This window comes from Anopheles cruzii, chromosome 2 (assembly GCF_943734635.1).
Source record: "Anopheles cruzii chromosome 2, idAnoCruzAS_RS32_06, whole genome shotgun sequence".
NCBI classification, from domain to species: Eukaryota; Metazoa; Arthropoda; class Insecta; order Diptera; family Culicidae; genus Anopheles; species Anopheles cruzii.
This window is the reverse complement of record NC_069144.1, coordinates 52,121,929-52,142,338: the sequence shown is the minus strand read 5'-3', so window position 1 is coordinate 52,142,338 and position 20,410 is coordinate 52,121,929. Positions and strand designations below refer to the sequence as shown.

At 48.5% G+C, this 20,410-nt stretch overlaps 3 protein-coding genes across 3 annotated transcripts; all 3 read right to left on the bottom strand.

The window, feature by feature from the left end:
* Positions 1-306: 306 nt before the first annotated feature.
* Positions 307-1,062, bottom strand: LOC128266926 (chymotrypsin-1-like). Its single transcript, XM_053003716.1, has one exon. The coding sequence runs from the start codon at positions 1,060-1,062 to the stop codon at positions 307-309; it is 756 nt and encodes a 251-aa protein (XP_052859676.1).
* A 1,365-nt stretch (positions 1,063-2,427) lies between these two features.
* On the bottom strand, positions 2,428-3,180 carry LOC128266925 (trypsin-1-like). Its single transcript, XM_053003715.1, has one exon. The coding sequence runs from the start codon at positions 3,178-3,180 to the stop codon at positions 2,428-2,430; it is 753 nt and encodes a 250-aa protein (XP_052859675.1).
* An 879-nt stretch (positions 3,181-4,059) lies between these two features.
* LOC128266924 (trypsin-2-like) lies at positions 4,060-4,812 on the bottom strand. The gene has a single exon (XM_053003714.1). It carries the CDS (start codon positions 4,810-4,812, stop codon positions 4,060-4,062), a length of 753 nt encoding a protein of 250 aa, XP_052859674.1.
* Positions 4,813-20,410: the final 15,598 nt, after the last annotated feature.

Genomic DNA, 20,410 nt, shown 5'->3' with positions numbered 1-20,410 from the left:
ACGTGAAGCCACCGAACCCGTACGGAACCTGGAGGACACTGCTAAATGTACCGGTTATGCATTTCAATGCGATTGGAGCGTGTGTTCTCGACACAACACGAAGAAGATATTGCACCATACGAGCGAACTTTATGCTCCGAACGTACAACCTCATTAGTTCTTCAATGTTCCGATGAGCGAAGAACAAATTATTGCGCTCTTTAGAGAAATATAATTTTAAAACTTCCGTTCCGGAGAAATCGATGCCATTAAGCAGTTTTATTTGACAATTGTTGGTAGAGTTGTTTCCTCTGCTCCTCGAGTAACTCACGGGTCCATGTCGATAGTTCCCTGGATAAAGGTCTGGAAATCGGGAACACGTGTGGCCACGGATGCTTTTGCGATGCCACCCTTGTTTTCCGTGTACGAGAAAATGCCGTAGAGACGATTGTGCACAACTGCCGGAGCGCCAGCATCTGTCAGGTAATGTCCCTTGGGCCTGCGATCCGCCGATCGTACACAGTAACTGTATCCAGATTTAACGGCCTCCTGTGCCTGTTTGTTGGTAAGCTTCTTGTAGCAGTCGGGCTTGATGGTGAGTTCCAGATCTGCTCGTTGCAGTGGCCCACCTTTTAGGTTCCCTTCATTCTGTCCGAAGGACACCATTGTCACCTGAACCGTGTCGGGCCAACACGTGGCGATCGGAATCGGCTGTATAGTGCGACCGAAACGCAATGGCTGCACTAACTTGACCATTCCAAGGTTAGAGTCGTACCCGTTGTAATTGAAACTGCTGATTTTACTTATGACGCGGTATCGTGTAGCGCCCTTCCTGAAATTGCTGGTGCCAACCCGCACTAGGTAGAAGTTGGCAGGTTCCGCGATGATAACGCTGGCTGCAGTTAAAATCCACCGATCCGTAAGTATGGCTCCACAACCTACCAGACCGGAGTTGGCGTAAGATATGGCGGCGAGGAACGGGTACTTGTCAATCGTTGTGTTAGTGGCACCCGCCATACGCTCCTGCGCTTGAGTTAGACCAACGAAGGTCACCGCAATAGCAAACAGTAGAATCGGCTTCATCTTTTTCATTTGACACTTTGGCGCCAATGCACGGCGTGGAGCCTTTATATATGCTTCCCGAGATTAGTGGCAACCTGTTTCACATTGGGTATGGTCGATATGTTACAGGCGTCACCAATGGCCCAACATGCTGGCTGATGTTGTTGTTGACTCTGTTGCTTATGTGAGTTAGGTGTTGTATCAAATTGTCTTACAATGTTTTGCTCTGTTTTATTTTATAATTATGGAAAACATGAGGAAACTAAGCATGTTAGTACAAGTTTTCCCTGTACTGTCGCTGAGGTTATGCGAATGTTTCCAAAACACTGGGTTTTTGAAATATAATTTCATACGTTCAATTCATAGTTTATTTCAAATTTTTTATTCAAAATTTTAGTTCATTTGTCTGAGACGTTAATAGTTCTAGAGAGGGCAAGGCATATATTCGCTCGTTTGGATTACATCTAAGACAAGTGAAAGAGGATGGGACTGTCATTGAATGTATCACCAGAACATGATGAACGTAGCTTCGTTTTTCATTTAACAACACAACAATAATTTTAAATTTACTTTTTATTATCACTTAAGACCTCTTCGATGCTATGATTGTTTCCAATCTTGGTACATCTTTGCCCTGAACGTTGAAAAGCTGCTGTCTGAAAAGCAAAAGTACCAGCAGCGTCACATAGCATGGTCATCCGGACCTTCTTCAGGCTAATTGTATGTCAGTTGTAGTTGTATGTTGTAGTCATATCCGCTATACTGAAGTTCCTTCCTTGCTCGAGGTCGACACCCTTGTTGAACTGCGCTTGTTAATGGTCCGTCGTACCCAACAACATGTTGTGAGGATGAACTGGAATCAGGATAACGCTAAGGTCCCAGTAATGATCGATCGATTAATGATGATGGCCTCATCAGCAATTAGACCTCTTTTTTTCAAGACTGTGGCAACCATAAAAGAGTACTGTAAATAAACGGCATGAAATGTAGTCAGTCAGAACATAAATGATCATAGAATTAGTTCCAAGTGTTTCGCTATACGTGTACCCTGCGTTGCAAATTCAAACAGTTTTTACAGAAATAGAATGAAGAAACCTTACATGTATCGTGCAATTGGTTTGAATATGTCCTCCATTTGTTGTACCGAATTGTTAACGAATTATCTCGTCCCTATTTTGTAAGGTCTGGTATTTGGGTGGATTCGACGATGTTATTAGGCGTACTCTTTGTTAGCAAAAAGGTGTGCAGAATCGCAACGTAGCAGCACCCAGTCAGTGGCATGGACAAGAAATATGAAGTCAAACCTAGCTTCAAGCAGATCCTGGAATCGATTTATTTTGTTCATTTTTAGGATTATTACGTTTGGCCATCTGGTTGGCCATACAGCTAACTGTATCGATTCGTCGTTTGGGAGATGAAGTCAATGTATGGAAAGACACGAGTAGCCACGGCCACTTCGGTGATGCCTCCAGTGTGTTCCGAAAACGAAAATAGGGCGTAGAGCTTGTTTTTGGCAATGGCCGGAGCTCCCAGATCCGTGTAGTAGTGCCCTTTCTTGGTTACATCTGGCGAAGACATGCAGTATCCCGTGCCAGTCTCGACCACCTCTTTCGATAAGAAGTCCTCAAGCTTGTTGTAGCAAGATGCACTTCTGGTCATGTCAAAGTTCGCTTTCTGCAAATGTGAAGTTCCTGCCTCGTTCTGCCCGTAGGACACCATCGTCAGCTGGATCGACTCGGGATCCTCGGTGGTAAGCCGAATGGGCTGCACTGTTGGGCTGCAGTCCAGTTCCTTCGCCAGCAGTACCAAGCCGATGTTGAAGTCGTATCCTACCCACTCAGGATGCGGGTAGTTTCGCTTCACTTGGTACACTTTCGGGTTGTTCTTGTAGTCGCTCGTACCCACCCGGACATCGAACGCGGACGCAGGGGTGCCGATGATTGTGATGGCTGCGGTGAGGATCCACTTCATGTTTATAATTGCTCCGTTTCCGACCAGATCGCGGTGGAAAGTGATGGCCGCCATGAACGGGTACTCTTCGACCGTTGTATCAGATGCACCGACCATGCGATCTTGGGCCTGAGCCTCACCGATAAAGGCGTAGGCCACTGCAACAGCGAACAGTAGAGTGGACTTCATCTTCTTCAATTGACACTTTGACTCCAATGCACGGTGTGAAACTACTTCATATATATACGTAGCGAGATTTGTTCCACCTTGTTTACATTTGGCTCGGTAGATGTGTTACAAGCGTCACGAAAAACTCAACATTTTTCTGAAATTTACATACACTTCGTAGGTAGCGTTGCGTTGAACTATTTTATAAATAAAGCCATAAGACTAAGGCATCAATAAGGTCATATAACGGAGTGTACATGTTTAGTATCATCAGTATATTTTACGTTGCAACTCAAATTATCATTGACTTGGAGCTGTGAACTCTAACAGTTGATAAACGGAAAGGACAAAACCTCTCATAATCACGCTTTAAAATTTGTACATGGAATTTTTGTTTTAGAACATTGTTGGAATATTCACGAGGCCGGAGTTCTGATATAACTGATTTTGTTAGCAATCTTAACTTTATTAAGTCCAGTTTTAGAAGCGCTTTAAAAATTACAGCCGATTGAAATTTTTTTTTTGTTTTTTTTTCGGATGCGCTAGCCGTTAATCGACATCGTCTTGTGGACCGGCTATGCTACCCAAAACAAATTAGTGACTGGATCATCTTCTAAGGCGTAGATTTATCGTAACATTGATCAACAACTTCCGAGAAGTCCAACGAAATACGCTAGACACTGTGGTAGATGATCATGAACTGCTTACTCTACAGTAAGGAAGAGGATTTCCAATGATCATATGTAAGACCATCAACACAGTTACAGTTAACACTATTCGCTATCGTGTTCAGTGAAATCAAGCGGTTAAATCTGGTAACGACGAAAATTCCATTTAAACGTGAACTCAAGTGAACTTTATTCGTTTTAAGATTGAAGTAACTAACGCCGCGTGCCGTGCTTAGGGGAACCTGGACATTGTCTTGTCGATCCACTCCTTGTACGGAAGGATCCGTGTGGCCACCGACACTTCAGTGATGCCTCCCGGGCCTTCGGAGAACGAGAACAACGCGTACAGTTTACTGGAGCCCGAAACAACCGGGGCACCAATGTCGGTAAAGTAATGTCCCCCGCGACCACCTGGTGACGTCACACAGTAGCCGTGGCCCACCTCGACGACTTGCTTCGCTTCGTACTCCTTCAGTTTGCCAATGCAAACCGGATCGACGGACATATCGAATTCGGCTTTCTGCAAGTGCGTGGTACCGCGGTCATTTCGGCCGAAAGACACCATTGTCAGCCGGATGTAGTCGGGACTGTCGGTGGCGATTTGGATGGGCCGCACTACGTTGCTGAATTTGATTGGCCGGGCGAGCTTCGACAGCCCAATATTGTTGTCATACCCCACGTACTCGGGATGCGGAAAGTTTCTTTCGACTTGGAATTTTTGCGGACCGTTCCTGTAGTCGCTCGAGCCGAGTAGCACCAGGTACGCGGAGGCTGGCGTACCGAGGACGACAATCGCCCCGCTAAGGATCCACTTGTCGCTGAGGACGACCCCGTTGCCCACTGGATCACCGAAGTAAGTGAAATGGACCATGAAGGGATAATCCTTGATATTGGTGTCCATACCACCGATCATGCGCGGCTGCGCGTGCACTTCCCCCACGATGGCGCATGTCACTGCAAGAACGAACACTACGATCGGCTTCATCGTTTCTGAACGGCCGTACTAGAATAGCCATACCTCACAGCCATAATGGAACTTATATAGGTTTCGTGTCCGTTCCACGGTGCACGGTGGATAAGGGTTATTGGGTGGAACAACATTGGTTGGACTAGCCTGAAGCTAATTAAACTTACTGTTGCCGAAACAATAAGCTGCGTAGAGTATAAATCGATTTCTGGTCAATTAACACTTTCATAAATACCTATAAGAGGTTGTGTTATCAAATTAAACCGTTGCTTCGTTCGACTTCTGCAGCCACCGATACCGATCGTATATAAACGCTGACCAGTATCAGCTACATTCTTAGTTATCAGCTTACCCGATAACTATTAGCTGATATTGCAGTCGTTACTTCTAACGAGTGTTACTAATCGGCAACAGTGTGCGGACTGAATCGACTTGAAAGCCTGGAAACGTTTAACAAATGTACAATACAGCAAACATGACGATTATTTGTTTGTCGTGAACAATTTTATATGCTCGAAAAAAACAAAAAAAAGTGTGCTTTAAAAGTTGTTCTTTATGAAGTGTAAATTATTCGAAAAGCTTGCTAAATAGTTATTTCAGTTGGCTTCTTGTAGCCTAATAACTTTCACTGTCGAATATTATCCGTATTTAGGAATATTTCATAAATAGTTGAAGAAAGCAAAAACCTTCAAACAACTGAAATGGTTTGATAATGTTGTGGTGATCCCAGGGAATATCCGATGTTTTTAAGGTGCATCTCCGCAGTACCTTACTCAGAATCTCACCTAAACAGCAGCTTGTTGATGTTTGGAGGGTTCATGGAAGTAGCCTGCAAAAGGCACACGTTGACCCTCCTTATGATCTTTTACTGGCACTACTGACAGTCGACTCGGTCCCGAAAATTGATTCTATTGATGGCTACGCTACGCAGGCAAACTTTTCGCCACTCGACCCGACGACCCGCCGCTAGTGTGGACCAGTACGTCATCGAAACGCCATGCCATCCGGTGTACGGGTGCCGGAACAAGGATTAATTTGTCGTTATCGCTGGCGGTAGCCGTGGTTCCCACAGCTGGTGGCTCCCCAGCAGCGACACCACAGTGAAGATAATCGAAATATCATCGAGAACCGAGAACCAGGAGTTCGAAAAAGCCGGCTGCCCCTATTGTGGTGCCCGCCGACTCTCTGAAAGGGCAGACGTTTTCCCAGCATTTCCGGCCCTGGGGCCGCCTCGGGCGTTGCGTGTCTTCGCCGTCGTACGCCGTCTGGGAAAAGGGCGCCCGGTGGAAAACGATCCATCAGGGCCCCGAGGGCTCACTCGGTGCTCGGTGCCGGCGGCTCACTTTTCGGCGACAGATCTAACGGCTCGAGTAACCGGCAAGCCGACGTCCAATTCGCGCACATCCTTCCTGTGGCTCAATCAGGTAGCAGATCCTGTGCGCGGTGCGCGAGAAGCCGGCCAGCCGACTTCCTGATTCCGTCGGTGCCCGAATGAAATCGAGAAAGGACGCCACCGCTACCCCTCGCCCCACCCCAGTCGGTCGTTGGAAGCGGAAATCCAATTTAATTTTGACATTCTTTCAAATATTGATGAAGCAGCGAAATGTGTTTCATTATTGAGCGATCCGGCAAACACAGACAGAACAGATCGGGCCACCGGATGGGATGGATCGGCCGGCAGGTCCCGGTCGTCGTCGGTTTGACGGTTTAATTTCACTCCCCCGAAAACCCGGTGGCCATTCCGGTGTTCGATTCGTTCGTTCCGGTGTCTGATTTCGCCCGGATTCGGGGCTTGGATTTGGGTTCCGGGCCGGGCCGGGCCGGGCGACGAAGCGGATGATTTTTATGTGCCGAACGCGGATGCAGTGAGCGTAACGAGGAAATAATGAACACTACAATCGCCTACGGTTCAAACCTCCCGCGAGAGTTAGTTTCTATCTCCCTGGGGCTCCCCCCCCCCCCCCCACCGGGCGGAGAATTGGCTCCGGTGGGGGCCAATTACCCTATCCTGTTGCGGAACGCTGACGGGAACCGGATGGCTCGAGCTGGCACGAACACCCGCTGAGGGCTCGCAGTGCAGGATTCGGAAGGCGTTTGAAGATTCCGAGACTCCGGGGGATCACCGTGTCCGCGTTGCGTTGCAAAGGATCTCTGAAATAAGGCTAAGCAGTGGCCCCCGACAGGAACCCAACTCGTAGTGGGTTTAAGGATTATCTTCATTTCATCATAAATTCCCCAACAGCATCATTTAAATCACCAAACCACGTGGGTCGCTTGCATTGCTACACCAACTTGCCACGGGAAAAATCACTCACAAGGTCCTGGGGGGAGCCAAAGGCACTCTCACCCAAGGGGGCGAATGTAATACATGGGCTGCAGTCGGTTTACGTGCTTCCCGAGTGGCGTGGCGTACTTTACGTTTGTACTGCGGAATGAGATACGCCAGGCGGTGTCGGCATGTCACAGCATTATGCACACCGGAGCACTCGGCCCCGGAATGGCTCCGGCTAATGCCGGCCACTCCACATCACCCGGCGGCAATTGAGGCAACCATCTGGCCCATCTGGCAGGCGAGATTTATTTAAATGGCGCCCGGGCTGCCCCCCGAAGAAGATGTTGGGAAGCCAATAATGCTTCCGAGGCCACACCGCACGCAGACCCACAGCACGGGGGAATCGAGCCCGCCGCCCAATGAACCCACCACCGGCTCGAGTGTAACCTCTTGGCGCACGGAGCCATAAACCGCACAGAAGCTGAGACTGTGCACAGGGCATTAGTCGAGGGCTCTCGAAGCAGTGTGCCGGGGTTGGTGGGCCGCGTGACATTCAGCCCTAACATGACCGGCGAACAGACGGACAGAGTGCATCGAACTGCCGGGCAGCCGGCAGTCGGAATGTGCTCCAGCGCGCCAAGGAGACTCCTTCACCGAGAATGCGATATTATTATTATTTTATTGAACAGTAACCGATCGATGGCTCGGTGGCACGCGGTGGGTTGCGGGGACTGCACCAAACCGGGGGAGCCGAGGAGGCCCTCCAAGCCCTCAAGCCTGCTAAAGAGTTCACGTGTGCTGCAATTGCATGTCGGTCGATGGCGAAAGAATGCCCCGGTCCTTGGAGGTCGAGTTCGAGAATGTTTCGATTCCGGCACGAAACGAAGCCTGGGGTGTCGGTGTGCCTTCTTTCGTCGCACTGCTGTTGGAAATTCTTTCTGCATTCGATGGCCGAGGCCGAGGCCGCGGTCGATTGGCTGCTCCGCGCCGCCAAAGCATCGATCCAAAAGTCGGACAGTCGGCCGACCGAATTATGCACCTCAACGCACGGACCGACCGCCAGGAGCGGTCATCAACGGGAGCACCGAGGGGCACCGGCGGGTGGGGCTGATTTATGCGACGCTGTAAGTGGTTGCGGGTGCGCGGGAACTCGGCTCGGCGGAGAAAGTCCGTACGGAGCCCTTCAATACGTCATTGCAGCCCTCGTGGACGATCCATCGGCGGCGGGTTCGGCGCGGTGATCCACGAGCGAAAGAAAATCACGTACATACGGTGGGTTGGGGTGAAGTCTGGCTCCCTGCCTTGGGGTGCCCGACCCCGAGGTCAACGCTCAAGTCTGGCGTCAAGCTCCGAAGCACTTCCAGATGAATCTGGGACTGGGTGGTGCAGAAGAAATTTATGACTCCTAAAGCAATCACGATAGGCTATCGCAGAGCAAACAGGTACGCGGTTAACGCCCACCAACACACACACACAGACGAACATACTTAAACACACATTTGTCGCTGAATCGTTGAGGCCCCGGTAAGACTAGCTCTAGGGTCCCGACCGACGAGCATAAATCACGGCATCGTCATCGTCCATCACCGAAGCTGGAACGCTGGATTCGCTGGCTGGCAAATATGAGCGCCTTATCATTCACGTCAACCATAAAACGTACCAGCCACCCGCGGCCACCTCCCCATCCCGAAGCCGTGACCGATCGAGCGGTTTACGTAAAATTAAAACCACCAGCTACCAGGCGTCTCCATCGTCGATTCTCCCGTCATTCTCTTCGTGTGAAAAGTCGACGGACATTTTATCCGATCCTCCAGCGGGATGCCTCCGTAACGTAACCAATTAAATCGCGCTGCGTACCGATTTCGATGTGCGTGTGACGCCCGGCTAATCCGCACCAGGAAATGGCAATCAAAACCGAATCAAACGAGATTACCGGCGGAAAGGTACGCGTAGTACACGCGTTTGCGCGCGTTATTATTTAATCGTTGAGATTGAAAGATTAAACGAATTATGGGCGTTCACATTTTAACTCCAGACGGCGGCGTTGGTTTTTGTGTGGGGGTTTGTACTCAATTTCTTGTCTTGAGAACCGATTCGGTGTTGTTTGGACGCAGGCTTTTGTTTGCTCATTTGGCAAATATTTTGCTGTAACAATAACCTCACGATAACCTACTTATAATAGAAGCCATAAGCATGAGACACTTATGTTGGTGATACTTCTAAGATGAATTCTCAGAAACTAGTTCTAAAATTAGTTGTGAGTTACCTATTCTGTTAGGCTTCTATTAGTATCCTATTACTGATCATACATGATTTTAATACTTTTACGATCTGCTGATGAATTACCGTATTACAACAAGAGATCCCTTCTACTCGGCTCAACGTTCTTTTGGTATCGTAGACGGTCAGCTCAGACCGTGTTCATGTGTAGGATCTTTAGTTCCCGCCGGATTTTTTTGACCTTGAACTCTTTGTTGTTACTTTTAGCTACTTTTCGTCACTGTTTGACTTCAATTTGCCACTTAGACAGCGTCGCAATATTTATACTTTCAGGCTATGCTTTCTTTTGTTTATGTGAGGTCTCCTTTTTACAAAGTGAATAAATAAACAAAAAACAAAACTCTGCCAAGTACTAAACATATGCATATGAAAGCCCGGAGCTACGGTGGTTTGTGTGTATGCGCTAAAAGGTGCCAATCTTACCCTTTTGACTCGAACTAACTTTTAAGATCACAATTTCCACATTGTCCTACTAAAGACGGTATGACTTGAAAACAACAGAAATAGACTCTTCGCCGTAGTCTCCAGGTTGCGCAGTGAACCACTTTCAGATAGCTTTTGTTTGTTGGATTGCATCTATATTTTTTCTAGTATTTTATACTCTCTCTTAAGTTGTAAGCCCCTTCCAATTGCACATAATAAGTTACCGTTACTGGTGGCCGCGACGATGCACTGAGCTTGACTGACGAAACGAATGTCAATTTTGTGGCGAGTCTTCGGCCACACATGACATTTCATTTGTGGGTCGGGTCTCGTGACTATTTAATATTCGCCCCTCTTTATTCTACGACCCAAAGCGTCTGTTTGTTCAAGGTTTCGTTTTTGACAGTCCCGTGGAAATACAATTTTGGTTTTGTTGGTAGGTTAGTTTTCGTTGTTCTCCCACTCTGCTTTGTGGAAAATCGCGTGGATCTTGTCTAACAAAGGGTAGTCATTGTTGGAGCGATTCAATCTGTCTTTGGAAAATAAGTGGAAGATAATCGTGCAGAATTAAATCGATCAAAACTATTTAGTTCACGTTTTTGAAAGTTATCACTTTTTTATTGCTATTGGTCGTGCCTATTAATAATATTCGGTATTCGTTTGAGGCCAGCCTTTTTCCGAAAGAAAAATTCCACGCCTAAGGAAGATCAAAATTTTTCAAGCGAAGCTTTTTCTTGTCATTGGGCATTGGGTTCTGTGCCAAGTCAGTGTCATGCTTGATTCTATTCCAAGAAATTTCGGTTTGAGGCGAACCGTTTTAGTCTTGCGTTAACGTTTCGGCCTATCTGAGGCTCACGCTCACGAAACAGTCATTTTTCTCTGAAACATCACTTTGATGATTTCGAACATGCTTACTGCATGTAAGTAATCGGCAAAATTCGTTCTACGCCGTGTCTGTTGCGCCCGTGGCGAGTTGAGCTGTGTTTCGTGCTCCTTGACTTCCCTGCCATTTTTGCGGTTAAATGTAATACAATTTCACCTGCCGACTGCTTCAGGTTTCATACCGCTCCTTGCCGTTCTCTCACGATCTCGGCATCTACTGGGCTGTGCTGTACCGAAAAAAAGGAAAAAAAAATCCCTCGCGCCAACCACCAGTTGCGTCGCAGTGAAACGGAACCTGAGCCTTAAGGTTAAGGCTAACACCCTACGCAGCGGTTGTTAAAAGTCTCGCCCCGCGCAGTTCGCCGGAAACGCGAAGCTTTGAACGCAAGAACGCGTCCGCCGCGTTCTCGGCACGCACGTTCACGGGCGCGAGACCAGAACCGGCCGGCCAGCAACTCCCCCTTGGCACTTCCGGGGCTGCTCCGAGGCGCGGACTGGCAGGAACCAGAAGGTGATGAAATTCAATTCGTCGCAATTTAACGGATGAAACGTGATTGAATGCCATGAAAACTAATTTAATTACGGTAAACTAATTAATGGGTCGGCTTGGCTTGAGACTCGGCCCACCTCCGGCGGTCCCCGTTGCGTTGCCACCTTGCCCCTCGCGCTTTGCTTTCCATCCGTTCCGTTCGTGGTGTTGCTGGGGTGGGAAAATTGGCCGCCCCATTTCGCAGCCGCAATTTGCATGTACCACCCTGCCTGCCTGCCAATCCTCGGGGCCACTCGGGAGGGAAAAAGGCATGCAAAATCAAATTACACCAACCCCTCCTGCCGGTTCCAACTTCCGGTTCAACCTCTGCTCGTCCCGGAGTCGGCCCAAAGATTACTGAGAGAGCGGGAAAAGGGGGACCGCAACGAAGCATTATTTTGGCCGGCCAGGCGGCAAAGATTCCCGGCGCCGTTAACGAAATTTAAATAATGCACCAAAAAGCGGCATGCCGGGCAGCCGGGTGTCCTCGCAGCATCCCTTGGCCGGCGCTTGGTGAAAATGCATAAAGATGGCACATGCAGCGCAGCGGATGGCACTTTCGGGTCCAGCCGTTACCGGCTCGTACTGCGGAAAATGTCCCCCCCGGGCTGGGAATGCTAATTGATGCAGCTGAAGACGCTCTTACAGCACGAGGAAGGAAGGTGCCGCCGGAGCAATTTCCCCGAAAACGTATGGCACCATAAAAGCCGACCACCATTTGCGCGACGTTCCGGGGCCGGGTTGCAAATGAAATTGTACCGCAGTTTCGAGAATTAATACGGGAGGCGTGTGCCGGCGTCAGAAAGAAAAGGGACGATGAAACTGACACCACAAATGAGGCCAACACAGACAACACAGAGCTGGGGACGATCATCGCAATGCCGTCGCATCAGCCGGAGGCCGGCAACACGAATGTCGCCGAAAAAAAGGGGAAAGGTAAACAACTCAACTCCATATCTGCGTCGCTTTCATTGAGTCGGAGGCCCAACAGCAACTCTGGCCACTCTGTGGGCGGCGATCATCATCATCATCATCATTAGCGCTATCATCATTATCATGGGCACCATAAATTGGCCGTAATTCACTTCCCGCTCCAGTGTCCAGGACGCGCTGGTTTACATAATAAAATGGTGAAAAATAGGCAGGGCCCTGCGTCGGGATGTGTCCGGGATTTTACATACTTACACAATGGCGGTGGCCACACGGCTACGGGCGGACTTATCTGGCCGTGCATGCGTGAGGCGGCCAGAAACAGGAGGCTCCCGTCTCACCGTTCGGTAAGGCGAACGATAAACAAACCATTTTCGAAGGGTGAAAGATAAACGCACGTAGTCAGGTGGCGTAGCAAAAACAGCCGCAATGTGAACGATGTGGAGTGTGTTGTGCGAAAATCGGGTGACATCTACGTTGGGGCGGTTGGAGCGTGAAAAGTACGAACGACGATGAAGCCGAAATCGCAATAATCCCGTCCAACGCTCGTTTGTGGAGCGCACGTAACAGATCCTGGGATGCGGTAGCTCATTCTGTAGCCAACAGGAGCTGTTAAAAGTAATCGGACAGAGCGACCATCAACATATGGGGGGGACAGGGATACCAGCGAGCATTCGTCGCCGTTTGTTGTAAGCAGTTTCTTTGGAGTCTTCGAACCGACTGTAACCGAACCGACGGCTCACTGTACGCTTCTACGCTCTATAGTTTCTTGGCCAATAAGCCTTTCTGGTTACATTTGATCGGAGGTTTGGTTTGTCTGGTTACATTCGATCGCAGGTGTGGTAAGCTCCAGTTCCAGAGCTCCAACACTGAACCGTAAACTGTACAGCGAAACCGTTGTTTCCCATCATTCAGAGAAACGGTTCGAAAAACCGGAGAATTCACCCAAAAAACAACGAGAAAACAAACAGCAAATCGATGCGTTCCCGCGAACGCAGATGTCATTCCGTTTTTCGATTCGGGGACAACAATAGGGGGCGCTGTAAAATCCGTATCCGTCGTCTGGCGGGACGATTGGCGGGATCAAAGCGATGTTGATTGTCAGCTGCAATTTAATGTTTGCAGCAACGGCGACGGAGATTCAATTCGGAAAATTCGACAAATGAATTTTAGCACTTAGCCATTGGTGGTGGTGAAAAAACAAAAAGACACGGCAAACGGTCAACGCGTTTGCAATTGACGAACGCGTGGCTATTTGATTTAGATTTCCATTTTGATTATTCGCTGCTCGACCGCGGTCGACGCGACGGTCCCATTTCGACAAGCATTTGCATTTGGCCGTCCCGGCAAACGGTAAAAAAAATGGAACCAAATTGACAGTCGAAAATGAAAAGGACTGCAAACGTTGCAAATGGAACACTGTGCTGCGTCGCAACATGTCCCCGGGCCGGGCTCCGGTAGTACGTGGTCAGTTTGTCGGTACACTTGTAAGAGTGGCGTGCGCTCGCCCTTAATGGAGATTTTAATTGATTAATAAATTGAGCTCGGTATACTTTTCACTCAACATAAGCGACGGCCCCTACATGCGAGTGAGTTGGCGATTTCATTTATTTCGATTGCCGGATGTTAATGCGAACCCGGCTGCGCCCATCTTCTTGCGCCGCGCTGGCTTTGGGCTTTTCCGGGGGGTCTTCGCTGATGTTGCAAATAACGAGACCGTTGTCGGCCTCGCAACGCCACAACATGCGTTCGGAAATGCAGAAATACACTCGTCACCGCTTTTCGCGGCCGAGTGCAACCGGGTGACATTTTCGTATCATATTAATTATAAATATGGATGCGATTCAAATGCGCCTGAGAGTTAATTTGTCTGCTCGGCTCGTGAGAAGGTTGCTAGAACTGTGGCCAAGGAATGGTGTGCAAGTGCCACATCAACCACCCACCACCAGCCTTCGACGTACGCCAACGAAAGAGCACAGCCAGAGCCGACCGTTAAAGTTGATCGAAATAAAGCCATTCCCAACGGGCTGGTGCTGGCACGGGTTCGGCGAACTGGCGGAAATTAATTTTTATTCCACAAAACTTTGTTTTTCGTGCTAACCTTCGAGCAGCGTCCTTCGGGCCTGTGACGACGAAAAAAACACGGCGCGGAAATCGGGCGCCAGCCACTTGGGCCCGAGCCCGAGCCTGGCTGGGCGATAGGGTGAATAATAATTTGTGCATTAAAACAGTATTTTTCGCCGTTCACATTCGTTCAAATTTAAATTTATTATTAATCTCATTATAAAACGAAAAATATTTATTCAATTATGTTCGCCTGAGTGTTCCATGATTTATTTAAATGCTCTATCGGTACGCATTTGCATTTGGATTGCGTATGATTCGTGTGCCATGCGCGGTTGCGCTTGTCGACGGAGGCAGTCGGCAGAGCAAGGAACGGATATCGCGTTATGATACCAAGCAGAAGAAGGGATGCAAATTGAAGCACGGGCAAATAGAAACATGCTATTGACAGCTCCCCACCGTAACCGTAAAGGGTTCCTCTATTAAACGATGAAACATTCGTTGTTTTTAGCAAGAGGTAAAATCGATAAGTTCGATATGAATATTTTATGTGCGTATTCCAATTCTTTGGAAATACTTGTAGATACATCCAATCTTTAAGGATATGTATCTTTATTTTTCTGTCACAAAACCATTGCAACCATTTTTTTTAAATTTCAATTAAATATTGCTCAACACTCCTTACCAAATTATACTTCTTTAAAAAAAATAATTTACGAATAAGTTCACGTATTAAGTGATTTAAAAATTGTGTACTCTAATCGAAACATAACATTTTCCACGCTGTGCAGCATCTTAATCTTGGACAGTATCACTCAGTTATCAGTTATGTCATTGTTAGTACTACCCTTTAATACGTGAAGCTCGAGACGACTTCGAGCTTTTGGTCACCTATTAGTACAGAAACCAATTCCGTTACTTATTAAGGGAGAACCTAGAAACCATCATACAGTCAAAGAATTGTTGTTAATGGATTGTGATGAATTGGGAAGAACTACAAAACTATCACAGCTGAATCGCAGTTTTTCTTGAAAATAGGACAATTTTGCATTATTAAAGCCTATCAGTTGTATTGTGAAACGTTCGCCAAACCCTTGATGATAGAAAGAATCAAATCTCAGGAGAACTTAGTTTATGTTTAATTTTTTTCCTTCGTCTCTATAGAATGGCGTTGCACATTGAATAACACATTGTAGGCTTTCGGTACCAGCAGAACGGGGTTCCTAAACGGTGTGCATTAATATCGTGTCAGCAGCGACGATAGATTAGCATTTTTCTTGGGCCGCTTGACCTGCTCACCTAATGCCGGGGTCTTTATTTAGGCCAGCGGTGCTCGGTGTAAACCCATCTTCCGCCGAAGCTCGACACCGGGATGAAGTGCAAAAAAGATTGCATCCATCCCGTGCGTTGCTGCCCGTCGGTAAGAAAGCAGTACAATGAAAGCCACCGGAGTGACCAGACCTTCTCAGTCGACGGCAAGCGTTTCCGCCTCTCGTTGCTCGCTGCAAGAGCACTGAGCACGAGAAACGGAATGTCTTGTCGCAGCCAAGCGACTCAAGCTTTGACTATGTAAGGGCGAGGCAAAAAAAAGGAAGGTCGCGAGAGCTACTTCGCGTCTTAAGTCGCCTACACTACACTGGCTACAAAAGCCCTTCTCGACCGTAACCGTCTCTCCCGCGACGAGTGGCTGAGGATAAAAAGTTCTGGGTATATAAAATTTAATGTGTGTAATTACTTAATTAGATTGCGGAGGATTCGTCGTGTACGCTCCGTGGCCTCGGGCTATCCTCGGGGTAAATAGTGGCCGCGTTAGTGGCCCCCGGGGCGTGGCTTTCTCCATTATCCTGGGCCGCGCGAACCGCGGGCCAGCGTGGACCGGCACAGACTGTTGGTGCACTGGCAATCGGAAGGAGCAGAACGCAAAAAAAAGAACGTTCACCAAGTTGACGGTTCAAGCATCCCCGGCCGAGCCAGCGCGGGTTGGGAGCAAAAATTAATTACACAAGTTGAGACGTGCGGATTTAAGCTGATTAACTGGGGTGGGCTTGCGAAGTCGGTGCAGTGAAAATTGGTAATTGGCACCGAGGGTAGCACCCGATAGCGTCCGAATGCGGTCCGATGTTAGCCGTTGATCAACCGTACCGTACCGACCAACACTGTGGCCAGTGCATCCTTGTGACGAGCTAAATTTGAAGGAATGTCCATTGCCCACAGCACAACGCCGTATCGAATGGGTCCGGAGGGTCCGGAGCTTTCGAAAAGCCGCGTACGAAACGCTTCAGCTAATTTATGCTTGGTGCGTGGATGGGCCGCGTTTCCGGTGCTGGCGCATTTTAATCATATAAACGACCGAAAATATTATCGTCTCGAATTTACGGGCTCCCATTACAAGGACCGGCGACGGTGGTGTTTCGGTTTCGGTGGCTAAACGGTGGCCGAATTATTAACTAGTGCGCCCGGCGCGCTGGTTATTGGAATTCGACAACGTTGAGTCAAATTAATGTGCCTTTATTGCCAGTCGGCTGTGCACGAGGGTGCCGGATATACCGGTCGGGGCAGCCGGTAAGGAGAGTAAACCACGCAAAGCACCGACGCCCGACGGCCAGCACTGAACCGCACCTAAATTCGGAACGCGCTTTGATTTCGAGTGATGTATCATTTGCATTTCATTTAACTTCAAACATGCCCTGACACGAAGCTGACATCAAAATCTCGGGTTCCCCGTTCCGGTGGACGGGTTTGGCTGGGTTTTTGTCTGCGGTCCGCTGAATCCCCATCGGGCGGTGGCTCTTCAAGGACACACACACCCGCCGTGCGTATGCTGCCACCGCTAAGCTCTAAATGATGGAAAACATAATCATAAATCAGTGTAATATAGCCGGCCGGCTGTGCCGGGGACGACCGTTCGTTCGGGATCGGGCTTGATGTTCGGCTTTCGGATTAATTTATTCCACAAAAGCGGAACCCCCGTTTTGTTGCGAGTGGATCGCTGCAAAATGATATTAAATTCAGCGGAACAAAAGAAATTAATTATTTTATATAAATGCCGTTCGGGTCGGGACTTGCCGATCAGGGTCGGGCCAGCTGATAAAGGCTGACGGCATACACTATCGATCATACGACGGCATAAAATCTGTCACATTACCATAGCGTCGTCGTCGTCGTCCTTGTTGTTTGTCCGTTTGTTTGTTTTTTTTTTTTTTTTGGTTACTAATGTGACCCCTTTATGGGTCCACCGATGGGTAAATAAAAACGGGCAGCCCAGTACGGCTAGTAGCTGCGTCCTTGCCGTTGCGAACGGGTTCGTCGATACAAATTTGACAATTTTACGACCACGGATCGGGCCATAAAATTACCAAAATTTGAACCGTCTTCGATACACACCCGGAGGCCGTGGCGCACTCGGTGTAGTTTTATCTCCGAAGGACGAGGGCAAATAAAATCGCATGAAATGTGATCGGGGCCTTTACGCGTGCTGGCACCCCCCCCAAAAAGCGGCCCAACCGGGTGGTGGCCATAAAGTGTTGCGAAAGCAAATGGGCCCAAAGAATGGGCGTACGGAAAGCAACCCCCCTGAATGGCGTCACGGTGGCCAACGATGGCAGTTGCTTTCTGCTGGAGGTGCACAAAAACCCTCGGCAGGGTCAACGGCGAAATTGTTGGCCAGTTTGGTGCGGTCGAAGAAAGAAGAAAAGCCCTCCCCCCCACTGGCGGGTGGTTACGAAATAGTATTTCGCTTTGATTTCGCCCATTTCCCATTCGAAAGCGGGCCAAGATCGGAACGCCGGTGCCGGGATCGCGGAAACTAATATTGATGCCTCGATTATGGCGGTCCGCGGTCCGCACCATTGTGGGGAGTGATTTATATTACCCTGCCCAAGGAAAACCGGTACGAAACCACATTCCGTTGGGGGCTCAGGACAATGGGGGGCCGCCAACCGCTTAGTGTGCTGCCCTAAGCCGTTGACATCCGACGGGATGTTCTCCACACTGTTCCAATTTTGTACGCACCGTCGGCTGAGAGAAATCGATTGCGGTGCGAAAATCCTCGACTCAATCGACTGCTGCCGTTCGGGTGGAGGCTTTTGAGGAGTTCTAATCCTTGCTAATGTCACCCTTGGCGTGACCTTCGCGTCGGATGACCTTCGCGTTTGCGTACCGGTTTTGAAAGCGGAACGGCAAACAAACCACCGGTCAACGAGCAATCGGCACTGGACCGCCATTTATTGATATTTATACGAACAGGTGGTGCTAATGGCTTTCGGTAGGACCTCCAGGTAGAGTGCGGAAAGGCAAAAAACCTGATACATTTCAACTACCGAAGGTCGAGATGAACGAAACTCGCTGACATTGCCGAAAGCGGCTCCGGAACAGTTATTAATTTTTGCCACGCTCATTCACCCGCAACTCGCCATTCAAAGAGGGCACCCCAGCTAACGGAAATGACCCAAGGAAAACCCCTTGGAAACGGCTCTTTAAAGTTATGTGCACGTCCCGTCCGGTGCCGACAACTTAAACGGTAGCGATTCCCGGCGATCCGATTTAATTTTCCTCGACTCCCCGAGCTCCGACTGAAGAAGTGATTCCGGTTGGGCCGCCCCAAGCCGATAGCCTTTGATCGCCCCCCCCCCGGTAGTCGGCATGCAATCTGCAATCTTCTGCCCGAGAACGTGACTCAAGCATTGTCCGGCCGGGACCAACCCGTCTCTTCAAACACGTCTCGGCGTTACGGCTGCTTCCGAAGCGGCAAACCGAAGCCGATAATAGTTCAATGCTCGTTTTCGACATAAATTCCATCGATAATCCAGTAACCAGGCGAAAGGGGTTATAAAATTACAGACCACATTGCATCGGTGTGTGTGTGTGTGTCTGCGGTGACGACTTCCGGGTTTTGGTGAAGGAAGGCACAGATGGAGTGCTCGGCATTGAACCCGGACAATACAGCGTCGTCTGTGCGTCGTCTTCCAGCAGCAGCAGACTCTGGGGCTTCCTTCCTTCCGTCCGGTGCCCCAAACGACACGATAGTCCGTTGCAGGTCGGAGACGATTATGGCCCTCAAAGGTTTCTTTTCGGACCCGGTGCGGACTCGGTTTTGGTGCATTCGTCTCCGGAACGGATGTCGAGCTTCTCTGTCTCGGGCCCGCCGGCAGTAAGTGAGCAAATGGACGACTCTCGGCGAATGCAGACAGCGGCGAAAGGCAGCATTGTCGGGTTGCAAGTAATTCAATGAAGACGCTATAAACTGTGCCTGGGCCGGAGGAGGCCCCGGGGATGGGTGGCTGCATCGCCGATGCTGTGGAGGTGTGATCGTATGCGTTCTCGAGACACTGCGGCTGCGATTTATAGTGATTTGATTTGCCGGAGCCGTGGGCATGGTTGCTGCTTGGCCCTGAGGATAGGCATAAATTTATGACCGTATCTGGGATGCCGGATGCCGCCAATTGATATCTATCTTTTCACTTTGCCCCTAATGAGATGTTTTATGGGCAGTATGTCGGCGAAAGTAAGTGCGATGGTGCATGCGAAGGATTGTGCTACAAATATGGTCTTTTGTGCATCTTATTTGTGCAATAATAGCGATTCGCCGGGAATATGTAGTTACGAGCATTTGCATAATAATATCTAAAGTTAAACAAGCGAAGAAACTAACATACGTTAAAGTTTCAATCCTCTGATTTAAAGTGTATTAGAATTTATTTACTACAATATTTAAACTAGTGTACTAGAATATTTAGAAATTATTCCCAATGAAAATCATAGCAAAATAATTCTTATGATAGTTTATTATTTATTTATTTTTTGATACAAAACACAGTCAACGACCAACTGAGCCTGATTGGCAACTTACGGGACTAACTTAGAACAAATAGCGTAACTAATCACAACTGACGGAACGAACGTAGAAGCTAGTAACCGGTATTTAATAGGAAACATACACGAGTAAAACAATCATATGAATGAAATAAAATGGTAAAAAAATGAATGAAAATGATATGACATTGCACTTACTGACATTAAGAACCTTTCAGACGGATTACTTACAAATAACTTAATTTTGTCAGCATGAAGTAAATGGTACTCAGAAGCAAACCGAAGAGTTAGATCAACAACCGAAACAGCAAAAACAAGAGCGGATTCAAATTGATTCCTTGGGGAACGCCGGTGACATTTGAGAACACAGAGAAGAAGGTCTGATTATCGCTGACACGAACGACACGGTGTGAGGCAAAAGACGA